The sequence below is a fragment of the Pogona vitticeps genome, chromosome 13 (genome assembly GCF_051106095.1).
Source record: "Pogona vitticeps strain Pit_001003342236 chromosome 13, PviZW2.1, whole genome shotgun sequence".
NCBI lineage: Eukaryota > Metazoa > Chordata > Lepidosauria > Squamata > Agamidae > Pogona > Pogona vitticeps.
Genome location: NC_135795.1, coordinates 16,309,905 through 16,333,149, shown reverse-complemented (window position 1 = coordinate 16,333,149; position 23,245 = coordinate 16,309,905). Strand labels below are relative to the sequence as shown.

General features: G+C 41.1%; 1 protein-coding gene and 1 long non-coding RNA gene across 2 annotated transcripts in view; one reads left to right on the top strand and one right to left on the bottom strand.

Annotated features, from left to right (window-relative positions):
• The window catches only part of LOC140702533 (uncharacterized), a 43,361-nt gene extending 32,981 nt beyond the window's left edge, over positions 1-10,380 (bottom strand). The window contains exons 1-2 of the long non-coding RNA XR_012081734.2: positions 3,828-10,380; positions 746-791 (exon numbers count right to left, since the gene is read on the bottom strand). This is a non-coding gene — a long non-coding RNA (uncharacterized LOC140702533). The remainder of the gene's footprint in view (positions 1-745; positions 792-3,827) is intronic.
• Positions 10,381-14,859: 4,479 nt separating this feature from the next.
• LOC110083728 (cytochrome P450 3A29-like) lies at positions 14,860-21,134 on the top strand. Its single transcript, XM_078381276.1, has 7 exons — positions 14,860-15,083; positions 15,473-15,600; positions 15,818-15,896; positions 18,161-18,321; positions 18,922-19,148; positions 19,391-19,553; positions 20,472-21,134. The coding sequence occupies exons 1-7, from the start codon at positions 14,954-14,956 to the stop codon at positions 20,583-20,585; spliced, it is 1,002 nt and encodes a 333-aa protein (XP_078237402.1). The 5' UTR covers positions 14,860-14,953; the 3' UTR covers positions 20,586-21,134.
• The last annotated feature ends 2,111 nt before the right edge of the window (positions 21,135-23,245 follow it).

Here is a 23,245-nt window from a genome sequence, read left to right as displayed (position 1 = left end):
CGCAACAGCAAATTGAGGGACAGGGGCTATAGACATGGAACACACGGGCAAAGAGTTTGACCTGCTATGGGGCAGCATCCTGTGTTTTTATGAGAGGTCTCGGTTCTAATCCAGAAAATATACAGATGCCAACAGGAGATGGAAACAAATTCCACTTATGTGCATGCACGTGCATGTGCAAACGCACACACACAGTGAAACTTTGTCATTTTTTGTATTACATAAATATCTCACATATTTGAATAGTATTCTTGTGAAAAGTCTTCTTTTTCTTTTGTCTTAATTAAGGCATCATGGGAGGAAATCATAAAGGAAAATTCACAGCAACATTCAGAGCAAGAGTGTCCAAAAGTTATGTGACTTTAATAGTATGCATTTTAGCACTGTATAATATCCATAGCAATGTCATCAACACAGTTCATAGATTTTTTTAATAAGACCGTTAACACCCTTGTCCCTTCATTAAACAGTTAACCCCCTCCCGCTCCCAATCTTAAAACACACACATTAGAATGCCAAAAACTAGTGATTTGGCCAGATCAACATCAGGCCTGGTGTACAGTGGGGACTGACATACCCATACCCCCCCTCCCAAGTGTCTTAAAATTTCTCTTTGCAGAACTTTTCCCACTAATAGGGCATAAACTTATTGCATACTTCCTACAATACTTAAACAGTAAGAATCCTAAATAAATATACAAATTGTACTTACTGTCTTCATTTCACATCCAGTGTGTTCACTCACCTTTTTAGGACAAATGACTAATGGGAAGAATGTCCAGGCATGACATCTGGATATAAAAGAAAGAGAGTGTTTGAGTCCATATATCAGGATGAGCTCTGTCATCCTTTAATAACTTTCAACTACATTAGCAGACAGGGAATAACCTTTTAAACATACATCTGCACTTAATGAGCAGTAAGTGTAATTAGAACACTCATATGTCAATTTTCTTTCCAAGCTGCTTCCAGACATTTAAATGAGCTTTAACATAAAGCATAAACAACAATATGAACTCACAACAACATAAGGTAGAACGACACCAGATGCTCCAATTAGACAGTGGCAAACTGTTGTCCTTTTAGAGATGTACTTCTTCAAAGCTGCCATAGCTGACCAATCACATATATAAAGGAAGCCAGTGTTGACCTTCTAAAATATGGATTTGAACCCAGGACTTCTGCGTCCTTGACCCATAGAAGCCATCAAAGAAAACAATACTGGAAAATTTATTATCTACTGAAAATTTAACGTGTGGGTTATACGTCACACAGAAACATCCCTTCCATTAAAAAGGAAAAAAAAGAATAATAATGAGGGGCAATTGTTATAAAAGATAGATAACTGGTTATAAATAAGTACGCCGTCTCATCCCAATTAGAAAGAACTGAGAAAGATCATAGCCATATAGGCATAAATGTGAACCAACCAACAAGACTGCTGTGAACCTTCTTTGACGCGTGTAGCTCCTTGGAGCAAAGGAGGGCATGGAGAGACAGGCAGATTTACATGGTGGAGTATAAAGTGGCCAAAACCCTATTGTGAAATACAATGCACAGAAAAGCAATGCTTTTCAAATTGGCCAGCTGCCAGGCTGGTTACACAACCCACTGCATAACTAGAGACTATGGGGCATGTGACAGAGAGCTGGGGAAAAAAATGTCTTTCATTCATGCAAGATAAGACCAGTCTTTCCATGGGTCTCAAACAACATTTTTGGAACACTGGAAGTTTTCCACAGATGCTAGGAGCCACAGTTCATAAAACCATGAGTGACACTCTTTGCATGTGACACCGAGGACTTTGCTAGTCTCCTGTAAACCTTTTGCCCCAGGTAGTGGATCAATCTGAGATTATAATCATGAAAGGTGTGTTTTTTTTCTAAAAAATTTTTTGCAGATTATAATCGTGAAGGTTAAAAAAATGTTTTTCTAGATCATAATCATGAAGGGTTTTTTTTTAAAGCATTTGCATGGAGCTATAATTTCTGGTTATAGGAGTGCCTGAGATGACTTACAATCATACAGTAGCTCCAAGGCAACTATAGTCCATAACTATTCAAAGTGAAATGAAGGTTATAGCCCTATTACCATAGGTTCAACCATGTCCATTGCAAATACCATGTTTCCCCCAAAATAAGTCAGGGTCTTATATTAATTTTTACTCCAAAAAACACATTGGGGTTTATTTTCAAGGGATGTTTTATTTTTATTTTTTCATGTATCTACAATGGTGGGAGGCAGGGTTTCACTTAACTGGGGCTTATTTTGGGGGTACATCTTATTTTCAGGTAAACAGGGTAGATAAAGTCTTACTAAGCTGGCCAAATGCAAAAAAGGACCTGATTATCCCAGCACATATGGCTGTCTGGGTTCAAACCAAACAGTGCAACATTGGCAACACAGCATACGGTCCTTCACTGCCTGCAGCTAATCTAGGAGGTGCAAAACAAGCCACATGCACACAATTCTGCCCTCCAACAGAGAGTGAAAAATGACCAGATGACTCCAGAGAAATGAAGGAATGCCTGGCACTCCTGTCCTCCCATCTTTGTTACCAAACTACCAAATGATAGGGATGGAACCGGGGCTGCCACACTTGGACCTGGAAATTCCAGAAGATTTCACTTCTCCTGAAAGGTGTAGCAGCTGAAATTCCCCTTTAAATGTTTTAGAAGAGTTAATCTGTGTTAGTCTGTGCAGACCTACCATGCAAAAACAAAAGAAAACAACCACAATAATAATAAAAGATAAAAGAATTGTGGCACCTTAAAGACTATTATATTTTAATATAAACTTTCATGGAATTTCTTTGCCTACTTTGTCAGACACATGAGGCAGAAAACAGGGATTAACTTTAAAATGTATAAATGTGTAGGAGTCCTGCCTTATTTTTGCTTTGGCCACTCTAGCAGAACTTTTTGGCAAAATCAGATGACTGAAATTTCCAGATTCACTCCATGCCCACCCTGATTACTTTATGTTATCTCTATTTTGTTTCATTCCCCTCACAAATCTTATTTTCAATCATCCTTGGGCAAAAAGAATCTTTTCCAAAGTTACAAAGTGAGGACATCAGTGTATTCCATTATAAATCATAGATTTTTCACTCTTAGCTTTTAATATTTGTTCACAGGGGTTTTGATCCTGGAAATTCACAGAAGGAACGTCTTTTATCCCTATCAACACCTTCATCTTTAAAAACTCATCTGGATAGTGGAATTATTTAGGATGTGTCCCAGAGAGATTACAGGGAAGCCGATAAAACATCCCCAAATCAAGTGTATTTCTGCCTATTTTGGGATAGCTTTCCTTTCTAGCAACCCCTCCGTCCTATTCTGTGTTTACTCATAAAATATTTGGAAACTGTTATGCCTCCAAACCCTTTTACAAACTCATCTGAGTTTTCTGACTTGTGCAAAGCAGCAAAGGAGATTTTAACATATTTGAGTGCAGTCATGTAAGACGTTGCAAGTTTTTGTAAGGTTGACTTAAATAGGGTGGACAGGAAACTTTTATGTTACCTTCAGGCCTTTCAAAAAAAGAAAGGATAAAAACATTACAGGTCAACATAAGGCCTATACATTGTAAGAATTCCCAACATTAGCAACAGAACTGAAATGTTGCAAAACTTCTAAACATTCCTTTAAAGTTCAAAGAAAACCCAATTTCCCCCTCAACTTGTAACAATTTTTTCCTGCATTTTATCTCCTTCCATCTACAAATACTGGAAACCCCAGTACATAAAAGAAGAGGTAGAATACTCCTCATGTTACAGATTTATCTCTTCTGAAATGTTCATTTCATGGAATATTCCCGCTACTCACCTTTCCAGGGGAGAAAAGATAAGAAAAATGAGCCCTCATTACTCCCAGGCGACAACATGGAGGGTTTCTATCGGATGCAAACATAATTGTAAATTATACTTGTATGTCAAATGTATTTCCTGGAGTAACGACACACCGCTCAAGGGGAAGTCAAAGTTATTTGTCTCTAGCTGCAGGTCCAATAGTTTGAACCACCTACACGGGAAGAGGTGGTCAAGTGCAAATAAAATACGTAAAATGAAGGCGGGTGTCACACCTAGGAGTGGGAATTTCAGCACTTGCAAGCCTAATTTTGCAAAACAATTAAGAATATTCAGAAAGCATGCAGCTCTGTGAAGGCAGCTCTTCTTCCCTGTTGCAAACCTGATAAATCTGGTAAAATGCAGCAGGTGAAGCTGCTAACAGGATGGTGCCATCAGCAGGACAGCAGCACCTGGTGTTGTTTTTTTTAAATCCATGACTGCCTGTGTCCTGTTCAAACAACCTCCTTCTGTGTGTTCAAGTGAACACATAGGGAGAAAGCAACAGGACACCCATCAACCACGGCAGAAAACGGCATAGCCCATGAGGCGCACCCCAAGGAAGGGAATGAATTATGTCCCTTTCCACAAAATAGCTTTTAAAGCCTGAGGGGCAGCGAGCCTGACGAAGAAAGCCCCCCAAAATGGCGCCTGAGGGGAACCAGAGAGGCAGCCCCTTACCCCTCCCCCAATCTCCCTGAGGCGATTTAAGACTTCTGTGGGCTGAGGGAAGATGAAAACAAACAAACAAATAAAGCATGGCCTGCTTTATCCAATTTTTTTTTTAAAAAATCTCAAAATGGGACTTAGGTGAAGGATAGGAATGAAAGGACAGCTAAGCAGCAGTAAATAAATGAAATAAATAAATACCAAACATGAAACCTATTGCTTGGAATGTGCTTTTTGGTGTAGCTTTGGTTTACTTCTCTGTGTGTGTGTGTATGTGTGTGATCTTTTAAATATTTGTAAACTTGCTACTTTCAGCTTTCAAAGATTGTCTTTTAGTTATATAAACCACCCTTTGACGGTGGAAGGTGAGGTAAACATATTTAAGTATATAAACCGCGATGCCTCAGGATGGGGGAGGAAAAGATGTGTGGACCTTTTGCTGAAAGAACATTTTCTTTTTTTTAAAAAAAAGGCAAAAGTATGGCCTTTTTTAATGAAGAGTTCATTAAATAAACTTTACACAGGATAAGTCAATAAATAAGCTTTGCATAGGATAAACCCTTCATAAATCACTGAACAATTCCCCCCCCCCCAAAAAAATGGAAAAAGGAAAACTTTTTCATAGAGGGGGGGAAGAGATAGAAAGTGAACTTGGATTTAGAAGTTAAATATTTATTATTGCCACCAGGCACCAATTTTTTTTTTAAAAAAAAAACAGGATTGCCCAGTGCTTTCAGGAAGGAAATATAACTTTTTTTACCACAACTACCAGAATTCCTGAGGCCACACTAGCTAGATTTTTTAAAGGAAGTGCAATTTTTTTTTAAAGGCTGCAAAATTCTGCAGTTTCCACCTTTTTCACTCCCTCTAGCTTTAGCAAAACCTCTGTATTTGTAACACGGTATGGAAGAAATGGTTGCCTGTGTGTGATGTTTTGTACAGAAGTAGTACGAATCAAACCAAAATGGGGCAATAATGATAATTTTTAAAAGTCTTAAGCTCCTCCATCCAAAATAATATCCCCAAAGCCTGAGATTTGCCTCTGTGGACATCCTTAACCAACAGATTGCTTTATGATGACATTTACTACTAATACTAATAATACCTTTATATATTATTGTTAGCCGCCCAGAGTAGATTTCGGTCTAGATGTTCTAAGCTATAGGCATTGCCAGATAGCTATGTGTCCTATTTACTAAGTTACTAGCAATTATTAATATACTTCATATTTAATTTGGAAACAAAATAATAGCTGTGTGCCATACGATGTGAGAGTTATAACTTTGTTCTCTAGGAAGTTTAAAAGAGGTATCCATGCCAGAAGTTGTCAGATGAACCATATATGACAGATTAAATGTGATTTTGAAACATATGCTATATGAATGAATGAATGAATGAATGAATGAATGAATGAATGAATGAATGAATGAATGAATGAATGAAAGACCAACACCAAATAAGTTGAACAATACAAAACAACACAAAGTATGCAACATACATTATAAAGAGCAATACATCCCAAGGTGCATACAATTCATGTCAGAATTTATGCTTGAATTGTCCAAAATCGGGGAGGGAGGTTCACTATGTTAAGTCACTGTGGCAGGCTACAGCTGCTGCAGAAAATTGGTCTACTTGATTAGTATACCAGAAAGTAACAGAAAGATATAAAATTCATCTATTCTACCAAGGAATCTTTGAAGAATAGATAAAAGAAATTCTTTACAAAGGTCCCAGTAGAAGGAATACTGTAAAAGAACCTGCGCTACAGTTTCCACTTCCTGACTATTGCAGGACATAAACAGCATGGATAAGCTACTCTCTGATATCTCTCCTCCAAAAGCACAGGAAGCAACACTTTAAATTAGGCTACTGCAAAAGCTTTCCTGAATTTGGGAAAAGCTAAATTAGTCAAGTATGTAGAGGGCACAAAGATCTTATTTCCTAATGCACTAAATTTACACAGTAAACTGTGAAATGTTCTTGTAATTCTATGTTTCAGATTCTCTGTTCAACAACCAAGCATTAATCGGGAGAAAATCCCAAAGATAATTCTTTAGATGGGTGCCTTTTCTATTTAGATCGAAAGGTGTCCAACAATGTTATTGGTGCATGTGCAATACCATATGCATTGCCACAATTCATTTTTGATTATTACCAACTGCTTCTTTACAAGCTTCGTTTGCACAATTTTATTTTCCCCCTTTACAGTATTTGCTTACTGCGTGTCTGCACCTCTCACTGACAAAGAGATCTTGATATTGGCCCTGATCTTAATTTTTTGCTGGCTATGATACCACTAGCAATAGCCCCTTGGCTCCGTGTTTTATTGCCTGGCCACCCATCCAGACATTCAGGGGAAGCTGCAGGAAAAGATTGATGAAGCACTTCCCAAACAGGTAAGTATCTCTACTGCATTCAGGGTGGCTTATGTTAATTGAGAATGGACTGGCTGTTCTGCAGCATATATACAAGAGGATATAAAGGAAACTATTTAATCCTGGTGGTTTAGTGAGATAAACTTGAAAGGATGATGACAATGTGTGCCTAGGGGGCTTAAACTGCAGAAGGAGAATAGAAAGAGAAATGAGAGGTTGAAGCTATCTAGTGAACTTTAATGACACATATTTAAGAGACTGCTTTATACCCTAGCCGGTGAATAGAATTACATACTGTAGTGTTACTTCATAAAATGGATGGCATTAGCACAGCCACCTTGAATCATAATAGACTAGCAATTTTGCCACACCTGAGGAAATGTGAATGAAATCAATACACTTTGGTCATGAAAGCCCATAGCTAAACTGGGAGTTAATCAATAAATCAGTGGACATAAGGATAGAGATGTTAGAACTATAGAACTGGTATTAGGCTTATTCAACAGGAATCTGGGTGAGTTTTAATAAATGTGTTTTTGTCTCTAAATACCCCTAAAGAACCAGTGGAGTGTAATGATAGAGTGTCACACTAAGATTTGGAAGATCTGGCTCAAATGCCTGTTCAGCCATGGACATGGGGTGGAGTTGAGAGGAGACTGGTAAAATCACTCCTTAAATGTCATACATACATCCAAATGCAGCACAAAGGTAGGCTAGAAATGGAGGACACTATTGACAACTAAAACCATACTGACAGCTGAAGAGACCCAGGTTGAGATTCGCATTCAGCCATGGCTGTGTAACTCACAGGGTTGGAGTATTTGCTTGTGGAGCCCCAAGGGTCAGGAATTCAATTCCTCCGTGTGTCTTGGAGGAGAAAAACCAGCACGCAAAGCGTGGTTCAAGAGCACCCCTAGAAGAAGGTGAACTTCTGCTGAGTGCTTAGTGGCTGAAATCCTATTCTTCAGTGTATTTAAGTCAGCCTAGAACAGGCCCACTTGAATCAATGGGACCTACAGAAGAGGGCCAACTCTGGTGGGACCTTTGATGCTAAGTAACAGGATTTATGCCCTAGAAGCCCTTGATAAAGTTTGTCAGAAGTTGGAGTCAACCCAATGGCACGCAGTGATGAGGAGGTCCCTTATTCAGGATCATGAGGATAAGTTCCATTTCTTTATGTCACCTGTATCCCAGGATTGTTGTGAAGTGAAAGAGTGTACTTGATACCCTGCTGAGAGCACCTTCTTTGAAGTGAAGACAGGAGATAAACGTAAGAAGATACCACAGAAACATGCTTACTAAGAAGAAAAAAGAGTCACTCTGAAAAATCTATTTTCAGTGATGGCCTCCACTGTCTAGAGCAAGTTATCAACTGAGATACACCCTCCTTATGTTCAGGAAAACTGTAAATTGAAATTATTTAAAGCTGCCTGAAGCTTGAATTATTCAAATCAAATCAATCAATCAATCAACCAATCAACCAACCAACCAACCAATCAGTCAATATGGGGCTTCACACTCTTTCAGCCACACCTACAAAGTCTCAAATTCTGTTACTGACAATTTAGTGCCAGCTCATGAGAGAGGGGTGGACTATTGGGAATTTGGAGCTATTCTCCTCTATAGATCTGTGCACTTCTACTGTGTAGCAAAAAGAGAATTTTACCAGAAATTTAAAACTCTGCAATAGAGCGATGCACCATGCTCCGTGATTCTCCCACCGATGACGCAATCCTTCAGATGGACTCTCCGGACATCCTGGTCATTGAAACCCTTAGGCTGCACCCTCCCAGAGAAGGATTGAAAGGGTTTGCAAAACCCCATGGAGTCCAGTGGAGTGACCATCCCCCAAGGAAATACAGTCATCATTGCCTGCATTGTTCCTGCAGTTTCTTCCAGAATACTGGCTAAAGCCAAAATAATTCAGACTTCGAATTTAGCTAGCAATCCCACATAGGTCCTCCCTCAAAACCGGTCATTTTCACTCCCAGAAGCTAACTAAAACACACTTGTTGAATCCATGGGATGTATATGACTGTTGATGTACCATTCAAAAATTCAGTCATTTGATCTACTATCAATTTGGAACAAACAATTTAGGCCATGGTATCAATCCCAAGAGACCCTTATTTGGTGGGAGATTCCATCATGCCTTTATTAACCATTTCTGAAACAGTGGGAGTCACTGTAGGAGGAGGAATGCTAGTTGCTTGAGCCTTTCATGGGGTCCCACAAAGCACTTCTCCTTTTGTTTTTGCCGATCCAATGCAACTTTGCAGCTGATAAGCAATCAGCGGACCTCCCGCTGCAGTTATCAATGACAGATTTATGTAGCTTACCTTTGTAGGAAGAAGAGGCCCAGTTGGTAATAAATGTCATCTGCATTGTGCTTGTGTGTTCCCACAAACAGGTACTTACCAGATTTTGCATGCACACAGACAAACACACAAATCCACTTTAGATCTGCTGTTAGATTAGGGATCTGACAAAAATGAGATCCTTTTGCAGATAATAATTCTCAGATAACCAGCTCATCTCCCCTGTTGCCTTCAGCGATGAAAGACCCACAGTGTGCCTTTCTTCCTCATTCCCTAGACTCATTTTTTCCTATCCTTGTTTTCTCTCTCTGGAGTTGCACACGGGTTTATAAAGACATGAAAGGAGCCATAGACTCATAAGTGTTTCTGCTCTCTGGAGCAGGTCTCCTGGTTTTGAAAGCAGCCAAGGTGGCCCTGCTGGAAAAGGTTTCCTTCTGGACCTGCAAAGAGACACTGTAAACTGTGATTTATTTTTTTAACCTAAATGCTCTTGGACTGAACAATTTGCATGCAATTGTTCATGAAAAAAACAAATGGCTAATTCCAATCCTCTGTGCTGGTCACTTCCCCAAGCTCTACTTCTTTCTTTTGCACTATTTGCTCCCGCTTATTGCAGAGCAAAAGTTAAATCTTTCTGGCCAAAGAAAGTAAGAAAACATGGTGATGAGGTTGATAGTAGCCTCATTGCTTCTGACTCTTAAATATAATGGGCATCCTCTCTAGATAAGCAGCAGGCTTTGGGTGAGATCCTGCAACTTTACACACCACCATCTTGCTTCTTCAGAATTCTTCAGAGTGGTAGCAAATCAAATTTGGAAAAGCTTTGCGGGAATATTATATTATACGGGGACCAAGCTGCCTGTGGACTATGAGAGTTGTAGTACGGAACAGCAACTATGAACAACTGAGAAGTTGCTGACATTAAGCAATTACCTTGGGAGGTGGTGAGCACTCCAATACTGGAGGCATAGAATAGAAAACTTGGAAAACCATCTATCTGTCAAATCTGCTTTGACTTGAATTCCTGCCTTGAACTCGATGGCCTTAGAGGCCCATTCCACCTCCATTATCCTCTGATTCTATGACCTCACACCCATTGAGTGGTAAGCTCAATTGGATGCTTCTTTCTACCTTAGGCTAGGATTCGTGTGCAAAAATACACTGAAATTCCCATTTGCCATGAAACTCACTGCATGACACTGGGCCAGTCACACTTTTTCAGTACAGTTTACATCACAGGAGTGTTGTGAGAAAGTCAACCATGTCTGCAGACTTCAGCTGCTCAGAGGAACAGTGGAATAATACTGTAGGACACTAATGACAACTAAAACTATTAGGAATAAACTCCATGGCATGCAATTATAATTATGATGATCATGGTGCTGCTGAGCTCCTGAGCATGTTTAAGTGACTTTGTGCATAAGACCAAATTTAAGCCCGCCTGCTGCACTTTCCCTATCCTTCACTAAATGCAATGGAGCCTACTCTTGCGCAAGAACGTTGTCTCAAACCAGGGAGAGTTTCTGCTCCTTGGACTGGATGGAAGAGCCAATGAACTAGAGCTGTCATCCAAGATGTCCCGGTTATCACCGGCCGGGATGCCAGGCGGATGAGTCAGGAGAATGCACAGACCATACCTATAAAGCAGCAAGGTGAAGAGGGCGAGTTAGTCAACTCCTTTGTGAGATGAGCAAGGAAGAGCTCATGACGAATCCCAAGTGCTAGTGGCCAAATCCAGCAGGAGTGCCTTTCGTTCATCTGCTCGGGAGCAGGGGGAGGGGGAGGGGAGGAAGGGGTTTTATGCCATGGTCATCAGAATGAGCTTCTTTCCCTGCTTCTCCCTCGAAACATGGGTGTTCCTCCTTGTCTTCTTGGTGCTTCTTCTTCTGTGAGTATGTGGAGGGCGGGCGGGCAGGTGGAAGGTGGGAAGGGAGAACCCACTGCTTTCAGAGGAAATCTCTGGGAAACGAGGACAAAATCTAGTAGTGCTATACAATCCTGGCCCATTGGCCAGTTGATCGGAAGAGGTACAGTGGTGCCTCGCTAGACAGTTACCCCACATGACAGTTTTTTCGCTGCACATTGATTGCTATAGTGATTCGCAAAACAGTGATTCCTATGGGGGAATTTCGCTGGACAATGTTTGGTCCCTGCTTCGCAAACCGATTTTCACTAGACAATGATTTTGACAGCTCCCTCCACGCTGGCAAAAAAGGTGTTTTTGGTCCTAAGCTTCACAAGACAGCTATTCAAACAGCTGATCGGCGGTTCGCAAAGTGGCTTGCCTATGGCCGATCTTCGCTAGACAACTATGATTCTTCCCCATTGGAATGCATTAAACAGGTTTCAGTGTATTCCAATGAGGAAATGCTTTTCGCTAGAGAATGATTTCACTAAACAGCGATTTCAGTGGAATGGATTATCATCGTCTAGCGAGGCACCACAATCAAGACTTTCAAACATTGAACTAAGCTTCTTGAAAAAAAATTCACTTCTGCTCAACACAGCTATTTCAAATGACTGGAAATGGTCCCCTTCTGTCTCTAGATTTTATTGTTCTTATTAATTGCCCTGGCTGAGAATATGAGGGGACCCAGGCTTTTCCACTGGGAACTGTCCAAAGTTTTCTGTTTCCTTTTTCATTCTTCACGTTTACCAGACAGGAACATATCTAGAATCACCCTAGTCCTTTTCCAGAAACCCTCTCCTCCCCTGGTTTGCAGGAATGAACTAGCAAAACAGAGTCTTTCTGAAGGCCTACAGGCAGAAACTCAACAGGCGTGGCTTCCTGCAGCTGTAGAATTCTGCGTAGGAAAGGTGACACCCCTTCAGTTTCTGCTGGATTTTATAGCCCACTGTGCCAGCCTGTGTAGTCAACCAGGAAGTTGCACAGTCCTAGGACAGCCCCCGGATGATGGCATTGCAAACCACTTCTGTGTATTCTGTACCTAGCAAATCCTTGAAGACGCCACCATAAGTTGGAACTGCCTTGACAGCATAAAACACAAATAAGGGTATAGGTTTTGAGTTCTAATCATTGTTTCAGCATGGGTTTGAGTGGCTGGCATAATAGACGGCAGGTATAGTGTACTGGAACTAGCCCTTCCTGCACATGGCAGGTGGAGGAGATGAACTCAGAAGAAATGCCCATTATGGGAAGTGTGGGGAGAGTGTCCGGCGTTTATCCACAAAGGCCGGGACCAGCCTTGCCAGGAGACGAGGCCGGCTGAATGATTTCTCTCCTTGTCTTTTCAGCTACGGAATCTGGCCCTACAATTTCTTTAAGAAGCTGGGGATCCCTGGGCCCCGGCCTCTGCCCTTTGTCGGGACTTTCCTCGAATACCACCATGTAAGTATTTGGGGGCAGGAAGACCCTGCGTCCCTCCGAGACGCTTTTGGTGTCCCCTCTGTGGTCAGTGCAAGGGCGAGCTTGCTGAGTTCTCTGTTTTCTTGCTCCATCCTTCTCTGACCTCTCTTTTTATCAACTCCGGCAGGGTGTGGTCCATTTTGACATGAAGTGTCATCAGAAGTATGGGAAGATCTGGGGGTGAGTCTCCTGCAGAATGATACACCATCAAAAAGGATGGATTAGTTAAAATGTGGTTTTGGGGGTGTCTGAATATTGCTCAGATGTTAACCTCCCTGATTTCTGTCCACAACAGACGTGCAGAGGCATGTCAGATTGAGCTCGGAGACCCAGGCTCTCCCCTTCCATTTGCTACCTGGATGTAGTTTGTGGGTTAACTGGAAATTGATTTCCTCCTAGTGGGTGAGACCAACTACAGTTAACCCAGGCACTGAAGAGGAAGGAGGAATTTTTAATTTTTTTAATACATTGTTTTTATTGCTTGGTCTTTCTAATTGATTTGTGTCCTCTTTGAGTCCCATTGTGGGGCCAAAGATGGCAGTAAAAGAAATGCAGTAAATGAATAAATAAAATTTCTTTTGCTTCTTTATTGGCACTAGATTTTTCGATGGCCGACAGCCAGTGCTGGCTATTCTGGATCCTGCCATGATCAAGACCATCTTAGTGAAAGAATTCTATACCCATTTCACCAACCACCGTGTAAGTACCCACTATGGATTTTTCCCTGATAAGCCTATTTTTATGTTTTTACTTGTGTACCCACTGCAGTGCATTGGACAGAGTGGCAGATGAGGACTCTGGAGATCAGGGTTCAAGTACCCACTCAGTCCTGGTAAATCACTGGGGGTGTGGAACTTTTAAAGCCACTCTTTAAATATCTCAGTTAACTTGAAAGACCTTAATGGCATAAACTCATACACACACACAAACAAACATCCCTCAAGATTCATTTAGATCATCATCAGTCACCACCTTAGAAATGCAGAGCTGGAAGGGACCCTATGAATACTTGAATCCATCCAGCCCCTGCCAAAAAAATCATGGTGGGTCTTGAACTCCCAGCCTGCAGCTCTACAGTCAGGAGGCCTAAACAATATTGTAAAAGAGAGGATCCAAATTACAGAACTCCTGACTCATTCTTATTTTCTTTTATGTCTTGCATTACTAAGGGCTTTGGTTTGTATGGAGAGTTAGACACATCTGTAGCCCTGGTCTCAGATGAGCAGTGGAGAAGGATCCGCACCGTTCTCTCTCCCACCTTCACCTGTGGTAGACTCAAGGAAGTAAGTCATGAAGGCTGTCTCTCCTGGCTATCATGCTGCCTAAGCAATATTTTAGTCAGTCTGTTTCATCTTTTTTCACTAATGCTAAAGTAGCTGAACCCCAAACAAAGCAAATCCATCATCAGTTTAGAACTGCTGTCATACAAATAGTTTGGGATTGTCATCATAGAAGGAAGGACTCGGTTTCCTTTAATTCCTGTGTGAAGGGATGGTGCAGTATTAATCCTATCTGGCTTTTTGCTCAAGCCACATCTCATGAAATGCACCAGATCCTTGGGGGAGGCCCTTCTCTCGGCCCTGCTGTGTTTCTAAAAGCTGGTCCACCCAACAATGTGAAGCTGCCAGCAAAGCCAATGCAAACGGCTCATTGATGATGACTCCATTTAATGGATGGCATCTCAGGCTTTGATCTGTGTTCCAGATGATGCCTATAATCAACCAAAAGTGTGAGTAGTCTTAAGGGGGCTACAACAGCCTTTTTTACTTGTTTGCCCAAATAACAAAGAAGCTTATGAAGGATCTCAGAGGAAGACATGCTACCATTTTGTATCCCTCTGTTTGCTCTCTGGATGGATTCTTTTCACAATAACATGTGGCACAGACACTTCTGGAGCAGGTTCCTCCAACTGCAGATGGGGGATGCAGGATTGTAGAATTCATAGCTTTGTGCATTCTAGATGGGGGAGGCTTAGTGGATGGGGGGGCTGGATGGGCCACCACATGGCCAATTTTGGTTCTGCTTTCCCTGTAAGTTATTAATTAATTTAGGTCTCTCCGTTCAGATATAGATGCACAGAGATCTACAGTATTTCCTGAGAGAACTCAAATAAAATTTTCAGACTCAATATGGAGGATTTTGTGTGATAGATCCTGTCACATGTGCAGGCTAGATCCCTTAGTTTTCCCTAGTGCCTAGGAAGGCCTCAACCACATGATTCTGGTGGACTTGTAGTTTGAGTAAATGTCTCCAAAAAAATCAAGGTGTGCTTGTTAATAGGGAAGGCTATACCTTGAAAAAATGCCATGTGTCATACATTGTTATCACTTGAAATGTGTTTGTGTTTTCCTCCAGTATTTTCGGGGCCTATACTATGGATGTGTTGACCAGCACTTCACTCAGCATTGATGTAGACTCCATAAACAACTCCAGAGATCCTTTTGTAAAGAAGGTCCAGAAGCTATTCAAGTCAAGTTTTGTAAATCCGCTGCTAATCTTGACTGGTACGAGGAATCAGGTCCTAAAGTATTTTGACCCCTTATTCTGTTAGGGGAAAAATGCAGTGGATTGGAAGGTGGTGAGCTTTCCCTTATAGATTGCCACTCTGTTTAGCCAGCTCTTGCCTATCCCTTGATGGTCATTATGGGCCCTCACAAACCTTCAAGACAAAACACCACAGCCCTCCTTCCTTTCTCCTTTCCCCTTTTTACCCAAAATGGAGGGGGAAATCCTTCAGAGAAAAATATCTCCTCAAGTCTCATGTTTCAGGTTCTCCTGCCAAGAAAGTGATGGGATGTGACAAGTATGTCATCATTTCTCTTGGAAAGACCTCAGTGGGACACCTTGGTGGGTTTTTTTTTCCCCTCAAAGTCCACTTTGTTTTTCTCTTCAGTTGTCTTTCCGTTCCTCACACCTTTGCTGGAGAAACTAAACTTCACCCTGATACCTTCTTCTGTGGTAAATTACTTCATGGTCGTGGTGAAAAAAATCAAGAACAACCGGCAAAAGGATAAGCATATGGTGAGTTCAACCCATTGTGTGGTCTTCTACATATTCATAGTCAAAATAATGTGTGACTCCTTCTTTCTTTAAAAATAAATGAATATTCTGGTGCCAGTACTTCTGCCCTAAACCACGCTGAACAACGTTTTGATTCTTAAACACCTCTTTGGTCTGCAGGAACAGTGAAGCATATGTTTGTCCCTTCTGCTAACCATGAACTCTCTCTTCATTGCAGGAACGCGTTGACTTTCTACAGCTATTGGTTGAGTCACAGTTTTCAGGGGACATCTCTGATGGGGCAAATTTCTATAAAGGTAAACATAAAGGCTGTGATGGTAGAGCTCTGCATTAGATAGCAGTGGAACAGGAATTTCACTCCCTCTCCATTTCATCACACTCTTCTGTGCTAGCATAAATTTCTCAGAGGGGTTTTCCAATCTTCTATAGCAAGTTTTAAACTTGTATATGGTGCTACAAAAGAAAAGTAGACCTCTGGTTTTGGTGGAAGCCGTGGTTTCCTGCAGAATTAAACCACTGCATCTTTACCACTGGTTCCCATTTGAACAAAGGTTCCTTGGAGATATTGCTAGGAGAGGTGAGTTTAAGATGAAAATCAGTGAATGCTATAGAATTGAAGGACTTGCATTTCTGTGGCATGTGGGGCTGTCCACAAGCCTCATGCATAGCTCTTCCATATGTGGTGTGTGGCTAAGTTTTATGTGGGTTGGAAATGTGATCCCTTTCCCCAGGGATCAGCAATGATGGAGATGATCCAACCATTTTAAATCTTATGTTTTTTGCACTGGGAAGAAAACCCTGTTGTTGACCTCCAATGGAAAGCTGCTCAGTTTGCAGATCATAATTAAAATCTCTTTTTGCACTGTGCATAAGCTTTTATCTGTTGATGACTGTGTTCTTAATGAAACCACACTTCTGGATACAACTAGAAGTCTTACTCTCTCTCCCTCTACCTGTAACTATTTTGGCCTGAGGATCAATACTAATAAAACACTCCAAAGGTATACTAACAAGCCCTTTCTGCAATGGGCGAGTCCACATCTCACTTGGTTGTATTGGCTCCTGCTGTGTTCTCAGTAACAATGAAGTGATCTAAGGAATCTCTAAAGCCAACACCGCCTTTGGAAGAATGCAGTCCTCTGTGTGGAATCGATGTGGAGTCTATCTTTCTGTTAATTAGAAGATGTACAAAGCTGTTGTTCTGCTCTCTCTGCATGATGGAGTGGAAATCTGGACTGTCTTTCCATTTTGAATTCAGTAATTTTCCTCTTTACCTGTCACGGGAGAATTCTCAGCATCGAACAGGAGGATACAACCTCTGATCCTGAAGTCTTAGAGAAACAACAGATGACAAGCAGTTTTACCATTGTCTAACAACAACTACTTCAGAGTCATCAGAATGTTGGAGAAGCATCTCTATTATCTATGGAGAGGTTGTTGCGGCTGCTGAACAAGAGAAATGATTCAAGGATACACCAAAGAGAGCAATGAAAGATTATAGTATTGACCATGTCAGCTGGGAAGCTCTCACTGCCTTAAGAAATGTTGTCAAGCAAAGGGCAAAAGAAATTGAAATAAAAAGAATCAAGGATGTAGAAAAGAAGAGAGAAGTGAGAAAACGAGGATGTAACTTCTTGACCGCTCAGCATGCCCAGGATCAGCTGATCTGTTGTTTCCCGCTGTATCCTTATCTTCTAGGCTTGTACTATTCAAGTTAAGCACTCATTCCTTGCCCTTCCTCAGCTTAATGATGGATTCGATGGAGATGGCGATATCTGAAATTGAAGAAGTTGCTGTTGTTCTAATATTTGGAACGACTCACTCCAGTCTTCCATACATGTTTTAATTTTCCGTTTAATTTTCAGTTTATGCACTGTATGTCTCCTGTTTCCTTCGACCCCCATTCCCTGTCTTGTCTCCATTCTTTGCAGAACTCTGAAGTCCTCAATATGGGGATCCCTTCCAGAACCCTAAAAGACAGGAACTAAAAGGAAAAAATGTAGGGAATGGAGAAGGGAAGCTTATAGTTTTTAGCTCTTTTTTTCCCCTTCCAGAGTGTCATATTGATCCAGCTAGCACAAAGCAGAGAGCAAGCAGCAGCCGTGCTGGGGAGAAAATCTCAATTCCAGAGTCAGCAAGATTCAGTCCTCCAACTCCTTGTTGATTAAGAACATTCCCGCAGATGAAATCACAGGTTAGAAACAAGAGAGGAGGAGGGATAACAGAGCTGGAAGGATTTGAGCTGCAAAACAAGACCAAAAACAAAAAAACAAAAAAAACAGTTCTCAAGAGAGAGAAATCAATCCAGAAGTAGAAGACTAAAAGATTGTTTCAAGTCTCAGCTGAAGTCATGTAGATATGTTAAACTAATCCAGATCAGTGGGTGAGTGAAACACCACTCAATGGGATCAAATTGGATGTGTGGATGGTCTCTCAATTCATTACATAAAACTTGCAATGGTTACTTTTTTGAAGGTGAAATCCCACCATTACTGTTATTCCCTGATTCTATGTTGCATTAATTTACTTTTGCATTTTTTCTCTCCTCATTTATTTTCAGCTTTGACTGATAAGGAGATTTTGACACAGGCCATTACCTTTATTTTTGCTGGTTATGAGTCCACGAGCACTAGCCTTAATTATCTATCTTACTCCTTGGCCACCCACCCAGATGTTCAGCAGAAACTCCAGGAAGAAATTGACAAGATACTTCCCAATCAGGTAAAGGCCTCAATGATCATCATAATGTCTCATGTTACAGACAATAGGTTAAGTGATGTGGATTGTATGGAACATTATTTGCGGCAGGATTAAAAAAGGGAAGTGCCTAGTTCTTGATTAGTGAGGCAATCTTGAAAACATGATGCTACTGTATCTCAAAGACTTAAGTATGAGAAGGTGGACAGAAGAAAAATTTGAGATAGAAGCCATCTGGGGAATCTCTTTGAAATATTTGGTCCTAATTGGTCCTAACTGACAAAGTATAGTTAAAATAGAGTTTATTGAAGAGTTTAGTCATCCTGGATGGGGGATTCTGCAAACTGGGGGCCAAAACATTTACTGTGGTACTCACTGCCTATTGATATATACCAGAGTCCCATTCAGAGAAAATGAGAATAAATTCAAGATGGTGGCATCCATGCCACTGCTTCAGTTAGGAACAACCACAAGAAAATTCTGGATTCAAAACAAGTCTGTCAAATCGAATCTATAAAAAAAGAGGAATTTCACACACAAAAACGCACATCCACATTCCATGATTCTGATTCAATTAGTATTTCTAGAATGCCTCCCCCAAACAGCAATTTCTATCCTTCACAGGCTCCTCCCACTTATGACGCAATCCTTCAGATGGAGTATCTTGACATGGTGGTGAATGAAAACTTAAGGCTATATCCTCCAGCAGGAAGGGTCGATAGGATTTGCAAAAACACAGTGGAGATCCATGGGGTGACCATCCCCAAAGGAACTGTGGTCATGATCCCAGCTTTTGTCCTGCACCGTCTCCCAGAATACTGGCCAGAGCCAGAAGAATTCAGACCTGAGAGGTAGGTTGCAGGCAGTTCTGCATATGTACTCCCTCAGAATTGTTAATTTCCACTCGCAGAATCCAACTAGAAAAGGCCCATGGAATCAATAGGATCTATTGAAGTGCAGACATAGCATTCTGCAAATCAGTTATTTGATCTACCAGTTCCTTCCAGCAGTAAAGGATCAAAGGTGTTGCTTCCTTTCTCCCAGGACTCGCTTTTTCCCTCTTAGTTCTCTCCTTTTCTGGATTTGCACACAGGTTCAGTAAAGACAACAAGGAAACCTTTGACCCGTACACTTTCCTGCCCTTCGGAACGGGTCCCAGGAACTGCATTGGGATGCGCTTTGCTCTCCTGGCTGTCAAAGTGGCCGTGGTGGTCCTGCTGCAGAATTTTTTCTTCCGGACCTGCAAAGAGACACCGGTAAATTGAGAAGGTTTTGTTTAGCAATACAGTATCTGTCTGTCTGTCTGTCTGTCTGTCTGTCTGTCTGTCTGTCTGTCTGTCTACCCACCCACCCATCCGTAGGGAGACAGACAGACAGACAGACAGACAGACAGAGACAAAGAAACACACACACACACACACACACACACATATATATACATACATACATACAAGATCTACTAGACCGAAATGCTTACATGTAACTGCTCACAAAAAGCAAATAGTCAGTTCCAATCCTGTCTGTGCCTTTCTCCTTGATTGTCATGTGCCATTTGCTCCCAATCGCTGCTTAAGTCTTGCATGAACGCATGCTCAGGAGAAGAAGGGGAAGACTTGTAGCAGCCACATTGCCTCTGTCTATTTCATGATACTGGGTTTCACCTCTGGATGAGATCCTGCAACCATTAGCACCACTATCTTGCCTTCTGTGGAATTCTTGAGACTGGCAACATAACAAGTTTGGAAAAGCTTTGTGGCGGAGGGGTGCCTGACACCTCACAGGTGGCCATTGCTGCCTGTGGATTGTGTAAGTTGTAGTACAGAACAGAAACTAGAAAGAACTGAGTTGCAGTTTCTGAAAAACCCATATATGGCTGAAGTTTTAGCAGTCATTACCCAAGAATGGTCCAGGTCAGAATTCCACTCAGAGTGAGCCTTGCAATCGAGTTACCAAGTAACAGCGCTTGGATCTTTCCTCCTGCCTTTATTAAATCCATCAGAACAGTTGTGAGGAGAGAAAGATGGAAACGCAAAACAATAGGAATAAGAAAGGCATTTATTTCGAGTTTCCTGTCAATTAGCTGTTGAATCTCCCTTTTAAACCACTCTAATCATTTTTCTTTTCTGCCTCTCCCTCCACACCATCTGCCTTTTTGTCTCTTGCTCCTGACAAAGATGCCTTTGGAACTTAAGAGCCAGGTCTGCATGCAACCAAAGAAGCTGATCAAACTGAGGTTCATCCCCAGAAGGGCTGCTGGATCGGAGGAACAAAGAGATAAGAAACTATAAAGAGACCAAGATGACCGCTCTTCTTCTTCCCCACAACCCATGGAATGAGTAACTTGTGAACAGCAGGACTGGAGACTGCCAATGGGACACCATGCTGATGAATGCTCTCCTTCATATCACACAGGACTAGCGACTTGAAGCATCAGAGTAGAAGACAGTGCATTATAATTTTTAATCTCAAGAATATCACTGAAATGTTACCCTCCAAGTTTAAGCGTATAACTCTCTGCTGAAATTTAAACCTATTAAATTAAACAGCACTTACACTGTATAGGATTACAACCTTTATGAACTTAGTTTATATGTATATAGTAAAGGAAATGTAAAGGAATAAGACTTAGAATGAGTGTTTGCATTTTAAATTAAACTTTATCCTAAAAAGAGGACAGTCTGTTTTTAATTCTGCTTTTTTATTTATTATTTTATGTACTTGAAATGTTTCCTATCCTGCCTTACTCCTAAAAAAGAGCTCAAGATGGCTTACATAATAAAAAAGCACAATATTAAATGCTAAAAATATAAAGAAGAAATTAGTAACATATATTAAAATGTTAAGCAAAAGCATTGCTAAAAAAAAAAAAGATTTAGGAGCAACAAAATATAAACCATCCTCGAAGTCTTTCATGGCGGGATCTGATAGTTGTTGTGGGTTTTTCGGGTTCTTTGGCCGTGTTCTGACAGTTGTTCTGAAGGTTGAAGAACAACCTTCAGAACACGGCCAAAGAACCCGAAAAACCCACAACAACCATAAACCATCCTGTTTATTGTCTCCCAGACAGTCAGTCACTAAGGAAAAGCCTGCCTAGAAAGAAAGATAGATGTGGCCTTTAAGATAGCTTGGACTCATAGTTGGCCTGGAAGATTGACTATAAGCTAGTCTTGGTCTACCACCAAAGGCTTGGGAGAATGAAGTATTCTTGTCAAGGATGGGTTGTATATCACTTATGAGTGGTCTCAGTTGTGGAATGAAAGTGACAACTAGCTGTGTTCTGTCATTTTGTCTTCTGAGCCTGTCTCGCAGTAAGTTACTTCTACGTATGTATCTTGCTCCGTTAATTTGTTCCTTAATCATACTGGGTGAGTATTGTAGTCTGAGGAATTAATCTTGTAGATCCTTGAATCTGGAGTCTGCATCTTGTGGGTCTGAGCAGATGCGATTGTTTCTGAGGTTTTGACTGTAAATAATGAATTTTCTTGTGTGTTCAGGATGGAAGCTGAAAGTAGGTGTATCGATTGGTGGATTTTTGATACAGTGTGGTAATGAAATGTCCATGTTGTATTTTTACAGTGGTGTCTATAAAATATAGGGTGAGGCTGTTGTGTAGGGTGAGGCTGATATTGGGTGGAAGCTACTGAAATCTTGGTGGGATTTATCTAGAGATTCCTTTTCATGGGTCCATATTAGACCATATCCCTCAAGCTATATGAGCCTCATACACCTGTCTGGAACCTATATAAGGATCTACCCTCATTGTGCCTATGTCCAGCTTTGATCCATCAAATATTGCTTGATGACTCCAGTTCCTTTGGGGGTTGCCTCCCATTGATCCCCATAGTATTTTTGCAAACCCTATCGTTTCATTTAACACCATATCAAGATGAGTACTGACACACAGTGGACAACACAACACGGACACAGAGATGGGAACAAGCCCTGTTACAAACCCACATACCAGCTCTACTCCTACATCTATTTGGCCAACACAGTTACTGGACCTAACAACGTCTCACACACAATAGCAAAGGTACTTTACTTGTTCTTCTACCAGTGTTATTTATGCCATCTTTTGCCAACAATGCCCATACACCAAAACATGGTGGAGAAATAAATTTGATATTAAATGTTCTGCTTGTCGTTTCCTGCAGCCAGGATCACAATGGCATTTGTTTCTCTGATGTATGTGACCTTGGCATCTGTCCTTAGATCTGTCATTCTGCCAACATTAATTCTACAGATAATAATTTTCAGATAACCAGGTTGGGTCACCTGTTGCCTCAAGCAGCGAAGGATCAAAAGTGTACATTGCTTCCTCATTCTCTAGATTTCCTTTTCCACTCCTAGTTTTCTCTCCCTGGATTTGCACACAGGTTCAGTAAAGAGAACAAGAAAACCCTAGATCTATACATCTTCATGCCCTTCAAAGCCGGTCCCAGAAGCTGAAACTTTGCTCTCCTGGTTTTGAACATGGCCGTGGTGGTCCACCTGCAGCAAGTCTCCTTCCAGACCTGCAAAGAAACTCCAGTAAACTGAGAAAGATTCTGTTTTTGTTTTATCCATATATATATACCTTGGCATCATATATATAGAGTTGATCTGTATATATAGACATCTCACTGTCCTAAACTCTTACTTCATTCTTCTGTGTGATTATTTCCGGTCATTATGGGGCAAGAGTAAAATCCTGTTGGTCACAGAAAGCAGAAAAACATGTTCAGGGAGAGAAAGTGAGGATTCATAATATTATAGGTTGTCAAAGAAGAACACATAATTCTTGTGACCTTAGGCCTGGATTTGAGGGTAAAAAAAAAAACAGGTTTTCTCAAATTTCTCTTCCCTGTAAAACTCACTGAGGGACCTTGGGGCCAGGCTCATGCTTTCAGCCTTACTTGCATCACAAGAGTGTTGCAAGGAAGTCGGCCATGTGTGTAGCCTAGACCTC

What these genes read in the sequence shown, in the direction of transcription:
- LOC110083728 (XM_078381276.1), top strand. Translation starts at nt 14,954, where the DNA reads ATGGATGTGTTGACCAGCACTTCACTCAGCATTGATGTAGACTCCATA. An exon ending in ACAAGATACTTCCCAATCAG is followed by an intron (nt 18,322 to 18,921) that starts GTAAAGGCCTCA and finishes TATCCTTCACAG; the next exon opens with GCTCCTCCCACTTATGACGC. An exon ending in GGACCTGCAAAGAGACACCG is followed by an intron (nt 19,554 to 20,471) that starts GTAAATTGAGAA and finishes CTCCTGACAAAG; the next exon opens with ATGCCTTTGGAACTTAAGAG.